Raw genomic sequence first — 9,932 nt, forward strand, 5'->3', positions numbered from 1 at the left:
GTTATGAGCAGGCAAACACCTCCTATAGCAATAACCATACACTAAGGCTTTGTAAGAAGGCCTTGTGTAATATTAACATTATGAAAACCATAACTGAAGCAGAAAAAAAAACATACATCTTTCGTTGATATTGCTTGTCTAATCTTTTATCCATCTCCCGCCTTGTTTCTGTATATTTCTCAACCTGAGCCATGGCAGAAACTGATCTCTCAATTTCAGTCTTCTGATATGCTTCCAGTTCAGCTAACTTACTCCTAACTTCTGCCTGGAAATTGAAGCATTTCGTTATGAAATGGTAACTTTCAACAAGAGAACAATCAGGTATATCCATCCATTCAGGTTATAGTTCTTAGATATCACAAAAAAGAACTATATATATTGCACATATATGTAGCATGCTGAAGTGAAAAGCATATTCATAAAAGTAAAAGACCAAATGGGGATTGGTTAAGCAAAAATTAATCCTATTTTATGGGTACTTGATATTTCTATTTTAAGACGACCTTTCATTCAACCAATTCAGATATAAACCTGGTCGGCCCTAGAAATTCACTAAACATCAACAAGGATGTCCATTCTTCCCAGTGAAGTGTAGCGGTTCACTCAAAAACAGAAATGTTGCATGGAGGATGGAGCCAACTTTGGTTAGGGAGCATGGAGATGGCGCATACACATCCTTAAGGTGAGGAAGCATCTAGAAAGAATTTTGATCGAATACTATATGTTTCCTTTTTTGGCTACTCATTTTTTAAATCAAACAAGAAAAAGAACTCAAAAATTGATAAAACAACAAAAAAAGTTTAAAAAAAAAAATTCTTTTTAAATAAAAGATAATGGATCAAGGTTTGCCATACCTAGAGCTGATCAAAACCGGGCTCGGGCCGGGCTCTACAGCAGAAATTAGGCCCGATGGCTATGCCCAGACCCGGCCCGGCCCGACTGTCGGGCTTAAATTTTTGTCCAGGCCCGACCCAACCTTATAAATCTGGTCCCAGGCCCGACCCAACAGGCCCGACCCGACACCCGACCCGACAGGCCCGACCCGACAGGCCCAATTTTTTTTTTTTTGTTTGGAATCTAGAAATGGGCAAAAATGGCCCAACAGCTTAATGAGCTCTCTAAAACTAGATGTATTTTTCTATCTTTATTTTATTTCTCCAATGATTAATTGGTTAATGTTAAGGATATAACTAGCCTATTTCAAATAGATAGTGAATAGATAGTGTTGGTGGTGGTTTTAAACTTTGAAATTTGGATATATCTACAAACATTAAAAAAAAAAATTTGCATTTTCAAGCCAATAGAAAGAAAATAAAATATATGAAACACTATTGTCCAGCTGAAAATTACAACCCAACAATAAAAACTACAAACTTAGACAATTACATATTTAAACAAAATACAAATTACATTGTCCCATTAACATTATAACAAACATGCATCTTTGTGCATTCAAAAGTAAATGTAATCATAATTCTTGAAGCCACTTTCATAATAGAAAACTGTAGAAGAACATCCTTGCATCTTCTAACTTTCAAAACCTACAAACACAAAATTGAAATATTAGCTATTGTTAATGATTGAACATGAATAATTAAAAAAAATAAAGTTCCATCCAACTGGAAAAAAAAAAAGGATCAGAAGTCCATCTCAGGGAGAAGAAACCGAGAGGAGAAAATTAAAAGAATCTCCACCCTCCAAGAAATCCATCTCCAATCCCCCGATCTTTCTTCCTGATGGCCCAGCTGGAACTGGAGCAATGTGAGGGAAGGAAAACCAAGACCAAAACCAAAAAAGAGAAGGAGCTGGAGCTAGAACTCGTAGCCACCTCCCCCCCCATCTCTCTCTCTCTCTCTCTCTCTCTCTCTTTCTTCCATCCTGGAACTCGTAGCCGGGATCGAGCTCGAAGAGGAGGACTGCCGGCTCGCACCCGGCCGTCACGGCGGCGATGGTCTCGCGGAGGCGGTCCACGCAGTCGACGAAGTCGAGAAGACGGGGTAAGGAGGAGGTCCTGGATGAGAGGCGGAGGAGGCGGCGCTGGAGGGACTCCACGAGAGCGAAGCTGCGGAGGAGGAAGAGGGCCGGGGGGACGGCGCGGTTGATGCAGGCGTGGAGGGCCTTGGTGGCCATGGCCTGCGACTGTAGCGGTGCCACCGCCTCGGTGACCGCGTCCAGTAGGGCTGTTAACGAGCCGAGCCGAGCCCGAGCCTGGGAGAGCTCGGCTCGGCTCGTTTCACAGAAGCTCGGGCTCGGGCTCGGGCTCGAGCTCGGTAACGAGCTCTATATTGGGCTCGAGCTCGGGCTCGCTTGGCAAAGCAAAGGCTCGGGCTTGAGCTCGTAAAGCTCGTTTCAATTACAAGCTCCAGAACGAGCTCGAGCTCGGGCTCGGGCTTGATAACAGGCTATTTTTCTCTATGTGGTCAGATTTTTTATGAATTATAGTGCTGAAATAAAATTTTTCAGTGGGAGACTAGAGCTCGTTTGGGCTCGTGAGCTGCTCGGGCTCGGGTGTAAACGAGCCTCATATTGGGCTCGGGCTCGGGCTCGTTTGACTAACAAGCCAAGCCCGAGCCGGGCTTTTACCGAGCCGAGCCCGAGCAGCTCGGCTCATTAACAGCCCTAGCGTCCAGGGAGTCGAGGCCGAGGGAGAGGCGGGCGTCCACGGCGGCGAGGCCTTTGTCCATGCGGGCGGAGGCACGGAGAATGGAGACGATGTTGGAGCGGGAGGCGCGGAGCGCGGCGATCACCGCCTCGTCGTTGTCGTCGACCGCCATCGTCGCTCGCTGCTCCTCCTGGTGCGGCGGCTCTCAGCGAGGGAGGGGGGATGCGGCGGCTCTCAGCGAGGGGGGGTTTAGGACTTTAGTCTTTAGTCTTTAGGGTTTCTCAAAAAAATTTTAATATATTATATCAATGTTTTATGGTCGGGCCGGGCCGAACCGGGCCATTTTTAAAAGTTTCCAGGCCCGGCCCGATTTTTTTGGTCGGGCTGCTTTTCCTGCCCAGGCCCGACCAATGGGCGCTTTTTCAATGCCCAAGTCCGAAAATTTTCGGGCCGGGCTGGGCGGGCTGGGCGGGCCAGAAGGCCCGTGATCACCTCTAGCCATACCGATGATCGTACCATAACTGTACCAAATCAAGACTCAGTCCAGGGAACGTACTAAGTCTTGGTATGCCATGTATGCCAGACCAACTCCTCATACCGGGCATACCAACACTATTTCAACATGGTACCAGTATGGCATCCATTACCAAGATGGCGAACCTTAAATGGACCGATGAGAAGGTTCAAACTTTGAAGCATCAAGAAGTGGTGTAGGAGTGGAAGTGAGATATTCGGGTGGATGGGACTGCATAGGTTGAAGATTCTTGGCACCAAGGCATGAAATAAAATAATATGGTCAAGCTGAACAATCCCACAATATCAAGTCTAACAATAAAAGAACATGATCTAAGGATTAGGGTCTTGTATCATGCATTTCTCATGAATGACCTAGGAAGATTGCTGGCATCTTCACAGAAAAAGGCATCCCCCAAATTCTTGCTTGTTGGAGATGTCCATCATATGTTACAACCACCGACAGGCAATATACATGTAGATATGAGACCAAGATATGCAATAATCTCCTTTGAGGATTGAGTTTTTCTTACTATGGATTAATAATTTCAATTATGTTGACCCAATATAGTTGCAATACAAAATGGATAACTGAGTATAGTAACCGGCCTATGCGGCAGGAGAACAGATTACAGAAAAGTCGGTCTATTTCTCTTAGATGCATTCTCAAAGACAATGACTTTAAGTTAAATCTAGCTAATATTATGGTCGATAAAACTATCAAATGTTATGCTCAATAAGAAATAAAGCAGCATCCCTAGTGTAATTGCTAATGTTATGATCAAAAAATATATGTAAATTTCATCATACTAATAAATACTATGGTTATAACTACTTAAGATTATACAACAATGAAATTTTTGATTTTAACTACTAGAGTTTTACTTAATTTTCTGTAGGTGATTTTAAATGTTTACAACTTCCTAGAAATACTTACTATTTAAGTAAGTACATTCTTATTAATGGGGCATGTTATAAATGGACCCACTTCTTACTCTCTTAAACTAAATTATTTTTTTTTACTTAAATAACAAATTAGTTTAAAGCTTCAAAGCCCTCAAAGAAAGAAAATCAATGAATATGCCCCCCATCTAAGACAGTAACAGTCCCAAGGTGGACAGTGTAACCACCAAGGTGCTAAACGAGGTGCTTGGGAAGCCGTCTTGCCTTAAGGCCTAGAAAGTGGCAGATGCCTAGGCAGTTGGGTTGTCCAAGCACCTATTGAAGACTGCCTAGGCACCTCTGACAACCATGTGAAAGTGAAAATTAGTTAAAGGAAATCTTGTAATATTAATTGATGTAAAGACAATTAAGATATGCAGGAATTAATAGAAGTGTTAAAATTTATGGCAAAAAAAACACGTTTGAGATAAAAATTATTTTCTTGTGCATTATCAAGACTTGTCTTTCTGCAGAATATATCACAATAAAATAAAACTAAAGTCATGATACACACCTTTACTTTTAGCTGGTGCTCACGTTCAAGTTCAAACAAAATGCCTTCCTCCATGCTTCTTTTGTACAACAAATGGGATTCAGTTGCTTGAGTATGCATTTCATCATCAGACTCATCAGACTCACTGAAATGGCAAAATCATTGTATATTTTAAATGGAAGATAAAACCTATATGCAAGATGCATACAAAGTAAAAAGATGCAACACATCGAAAGATATGATCAAAGGCTTTTTATTTTCTAGATATAATTTCATGGTATATGTTCCAAGATACAGTAGGAAAAAGCAAGTAAAATGTATGAAGAAAATTCGAACATCATTACAGATATACACAATTTGCATCATAAATTTGACTATATCATAGGCATAAACTCCACCAATGGCAAATAATGAGTATTAGAACATAAAATTGTAGAAGTTGTAAAAGATAACTCAAGGGTTGGCTACCATGGTCTACTCTTTTATGCATCAGAAGTTAATATTTTCATGCTCTCAAGCTGCCCTTGGCTATGTTGGTTAACTCTACAAGTGCAATTGCAATTTTGCTAGCACTGATTGTATAACACACTAATTGTATAACCTGTAATATGCCAACATGTTATCACAGGTGAGGCCCCCAAACGCATAAGTTCAACTAAATTTTTTCATATATACAAATCCTTTACAATAATCAAGTCTGCCAGGTATCACCATGGTTTATCATGTGTCACCTGTAATCTTTTATAAATTTTTAGATTTCTGAGAAGCTAAATCTTAATATCCCTGTCATATTTCTAGAAAATGCTTGGTAGCATATAAGATGTAATTCTCAAACCATTCTCCACCATCATATCTGCAAATGAAATTCACTCAGATCCTAGAGCTAGTATTCCAAATAAATCATATGCCAAAGATGATCATTATAATGTTTGAAACATCTCCTTCCAAATTAATAGAAGAAAAGAAGCAGCCTATACCACAAGACTGCAAGAGAGCTTGATAGGTCAACTTACACTTCAGGATAAATTCAGCAAACAACAGAAGAATACAATGTGGCCCAAACTAAATGTTAATTCATGGATATAAGACAAGAAACTGACAGATAACGATATGAATATCCTCAGACCCGGTGACCTTGGAGATGAAAATACAAGACTCTAGACTTCTGATAGGGAATGTTATAGTCATTATCAGACCAAAACTGAAATTATTATAGAAATGAATGGCTTACACAACCCTAATATATGACGAAAAAATGGATAGATGGTCAACAACATTCAACAGTTAAAGTGGCAGAAAGAACAGACTATAATGCCAGAATAAAAGAGGGGAGGAACAAGTCTCAGTGTCTCACAGTCAGACACAAAATGAACATTGTCAAAGTGAGTGAACTGTAGGTTTCTTAACTGTGAGGATATGTAAAGAACTTTTCATAAGGATCCTCCCGAAGGACTAGTGATATTTTAACAGGATTTGTCAGCTATGTCAAGTTATCATGGAGACCAATATTTTCAGTGATCAATGAAGTGGCAGCTAAAGGAGATTTGATGGCAACCAATTAGATATTACAGGTTGAGTGTTTGACTAGTGATAATATGACTAGTCAAGCTTTAGATAATGTGAAATAGAGACACAGGAAAGATGGAACAGAAATTTTTTTGTTTATAAACTCTTAACCCAGACCATCCACATCAAAGCTGAAAAGCAAACAACACTCCTATACAAGAGATCATAGCTTACAGGCTATCAACAACAGATGGAAAAATGTCATCTTCACAGTAGAGGTACTAAAGTAACTATATAGACTTGGATCAAGAGGTTATGATCTGGAACAGAAGACTTGATATTCACCAAGTTGAGGACACCAGATAACTGAGATGATTAACAATATTTACCACACCAAGTGTACAAGCCATGGGAAGAGCACTGTAGCTAGTCAAGATGGTGAGATAACTAATTGTGAACTAAAAGAAATTCATCATGGATCAAGGTTTAAAAAAAACCGTCCGTAACAGCCCCGTATCAGCTGACTATTGGTACTATCAGGGCTGGGATGCCCTGATTTGGCTAAATTGAGCCTGAAGTACCTAGATTTCACTAGATCAGCGTGAATCTGGCCCGCATAGAAGGAAAACTGCTCGGTACCACCTGGTATCAAACACAGCTTGTTAAAGGGACCTCTTTTTGTAAAACGACTCGGGAGAGGGAGTATAAAGGCAAGAACAATGAGGCGTTGCGTATTTAGAGCTCCAATCACTGAATTTGGCGCCAGAAGCAAGCTTCTAGCTAGGTAATGGTCTCTCTTGCACTCTTTTTCCGAAAAAAAATTGAACCTAAATCAAGGGGAAAAATAAGAAACTAGGTAGGGATCATGCATTCGAATCTCAAGGTAAGGGCATGTACTGATGGCTGGCTGGTGGAATACATATATTGTGTACCATACCAACAAAGAATATCAACTACTACACCTTTGAATGGCCTATTTCAGTTTCCTTTTTTTTTTTTGTCTTTTCTCCTATGTTTTATTGCTTTAATGGTATGCTTTTGCATAAATATGGTAAGCTTATTGATCTAAATGCTCTTTCTATCTTATTTGATGTGCACTTAAGTTTTTCAATTGTTAGTTGAATATATAATTTCACATAACTCAAAGTTAAAACAAAATTAAAAAACTAGAGTTCTACATTAAACAATTGAATAATTAGGTTACTGGAGATTGGTGACTTAATGAATGATACTAAAAATTGTAGTGTGTCCAAGATGAGATAAATTGCTACTAATTTGACCAATGAACAAAGAAATAATAAAATAAACAACAATGGCAATATTTTGACATTTAAGATAGCCCGTCTCTTGATGCAACATCGGGAATTGAGGTGGTCATGTTACAACTGGAGTGTCACGTATTGGTGGTTCCATTCATACCAATATGACACTCCAAAAGTACTAGGGCAACCTCTATTGGGTAAACAATGCAAACCATGTATCCAACGAGCCCATCTATGAGTCCTTCAAGCACTAAAAGTGCCACAGAGGCGAGGGACTCCATTACAATGCCAAACATGATCATTGCCATAGTTAATATATTATTTCTCTGTTTATTGGTCAAATTAATCCTTCCAGTAGATTATTTAATTTTGGATGCATCCAATATTATCTAAGTTATCTCATAATGATCTAGTCCAGTTGATGGTATATTTCTAGTTGCATCAACTAAACAGCCAATATCTTCCAATGTAGGTAGAATATAGCTTCCCACATGCATCAAAGCATTAGGTTAATTCGACGGACCATTGTTTGAGAGCTTCCCCGATATTCCCACATCTTTACAGAAATACAGACTTCCTTCAAACAAAATAAACTTGAAGGAAAAAGAAAAAGCACCTATGAAAGCCAGAAGTCCCTTTCTCCAGACAAAAATAATCAATAAAAATCCTAACTAACAGCCAGCTTTGTTTCTCAACAAGCATTCATGCCATTTCTTGAATTTTATACCCCAAAAAAGAAGTACACTGACCTGGTTGGACATTAATCTCCTCCAACTCTTTCCATATTCACCAGTCTTACACCTAGCAGCTCATCCAAACCAGCACATAACAGCCCATGTCTCTCTACTCACCTATGTCACCCACTCTTCTATTTAGCCTAGAATATGCACACCTGACACTTAAACAAGAACATGAGTATGACACTCCATGAAAAGAAATTCTTAGATATTAAAAGGATCTGATGCTTAGACACATACCTGAACCCAACATACAAGAATATGAGTCCATGTAGCATAGCAACTTATATAGCTGACATGGAATCAACACAATTCACTGTGCCTGTGGTGTTAAAAAATAGTCAGGTCTCCCAAAAACAAGATAGATTTGTTAACAGAGACCTATCCCAGTGAAGGGCAAGAACTGCAATCTATATTTCAGTAGTGATCTGCCTCAGTCTAGACAACCTCTCTTTTTCCATTTATCAGCCCTTCCTTCTGACAGTATCAATGACATTCTAATTAGGAAGCTGAACCTGGTAAATACCAGTTCTCAGCTCCTTTTCCTACTCACTTTATCGTGGCCATTTCTCGATTCTTTTCCTCCCACTGTCCCTTATTCTTCCAGTCATCAGCCCAATTTTAAATTTTGGAATGGAGATTTTTAACAAATATCAACTGATGCAGTCAATATTATCATCAGTTTTAAGAACTAGATAGTTGAATAACCGAATCATATGACAGAAAAGACGCACACCTCAAATAAATATCATTGCAAGAAAATCGCTTTCCTGTCACCACACTTCGATCATCATCGCTTTCACTTCCTGCTATATCATCATCAGAAACGCACATAACAAAGGGCTTGTTACCACTCCCCCCTGTCTCCTTTCTTTCAGAATATTCCCTGGAGAAAGAAAAAAAAGGTCAGATTACAAGACACATGAATCCTGATATGCCTAAAAAGCTAAGACAAATGAGGAGGGGTAATGACTACCAGTCTGCTTGTTTTAGAGGCACAGGAGGACCAAGCTGCCGCTCTAACGAGTTCAGCTCTGTGAGCAGATCGTCAAGCGTCCAGCGCGGCTCGGGATCGGCGGAATGTACCACCGCCGAGCTCTTAGGGCATGGAAGATCTAATTTAACGAAACCCCTGCAAGAAAGAGAAGAAAAATATAGGATTATTCAAGAAAAACTCCAAGATAAGAAAAATAATAATTAGAATTTTGCTTACGGAACACCAGTTACCAGGTTTTGATCCAACTTACATATTCAAACAAAATTAATCTCTGTAAATAGAACAGATGCCGAGAAGGAGGGAGGTCAAGAGGGGCAGAGGAGGACGAGGAGTCGGTGGTGGAGAGCTTGACGAACTCGACGGAGATCGGAGGAGTTGTAGGAGGCGGACTGGGAGAAGAAGGATCGAGCGGCGGTGACGCAGGACAAAGGGAGAAGAAGGAGAGGGAAGAAGAGGAAAAAGAAGAGGAGAAAAGAGTAAGAGGGAAGGCCAACTCGATACCATCAAATCTCGGTAACACAGGTCCCGTAAATATTTATAAGTTCAAAATTTTAATAAAAATTCGTATAAAAATAATATTATAATTCTCACAAAATTTTAATAACTATAAATATTAAATTAATTTCTTGACTTTTAAATAAAAATAAAGTTAGTCCAAATAAAATATTTTTTAAAAAAATTATATTTGCATTAAACAATAGTGCACTTAGATTTCTTATAAAATAATCCTCCACCATACTCCCTCATTCGGAAAAAAACTCAATTTCAATAATTTGACTGCAAATACCATTCAAAAAAGCTCTGGATTTAAAACATAAAACTCATCCCCTACAATCCAAGGGCAACCTTTTTATTTGACAAGATAACGATAAAATTTATC

At 39.4% G+C, this 9,932-nt stretch overlaps 1 protein-coding gene across 4 annotated transcripts in view; it reads right to left on the reverse strand.

Moving 5' to 3' along the window:
* LOC103709982 (protein GLE1) overlaps window positions 1–9,553 on the reverse strand; it is a 53,176-nt gene extending 43,623 nt beyond the window's left edge. The window contains exons 1-5 of one of the 4 annotated variants that reach the window (XR_005509320.1): window positions 9,303–9,553; window positions 9,032–9,187; window positions 8,792–8,941; window positions 4,572–4,695; window positions 117–265 (exon numbers count right to left, since the gene is read on the reverse strand). Coding sequence is in view for 3 of the 4 variants with exons in the window: in XM_039120945.1 (XP_038976873.1) it covers window positions 117–265; window positions 4,572–4,695; window positions 8,792–8,941; window positions 9,032–9,187; window positions 9,303–9,304 (581 nt within the window). In the remaining variant the exon portion in view is untranslated. Of the gene's footprint in view, window positions 1–116; window positions 266–4,571; window positions 4,696–8,067; window positions 8,210–8,791; window positions 8,942–9,031; window positions 9,188–9,302 lie in introns of those variants that run through there. The other 3 variants (XM_039120945.1, XM_039120944.1, XM_039120946.1) reach the window with 3 other exon arrangements.
* Window positions 9,554–9,932: the final 379 nt, after the last annotated feature.

This window comes from Phoenix dactylifera, unplaced genomic scaffold, assembly GCF_009389715.1.
Source record: "Phoenix dactylifera cultivar Barhee BC4 unplaced genomic scaffold, palm_55x_up_171113_PBpolish2nd_filt_p 000923F, whole genome shotgun sequence".
NCBI classification, from domain to species: Eukaryota; Viridiplantae; Streptophyta; class Magnoliopsida; order Arecales; family Arecaceae; genus Phoenix; species Phoenix dactylifera.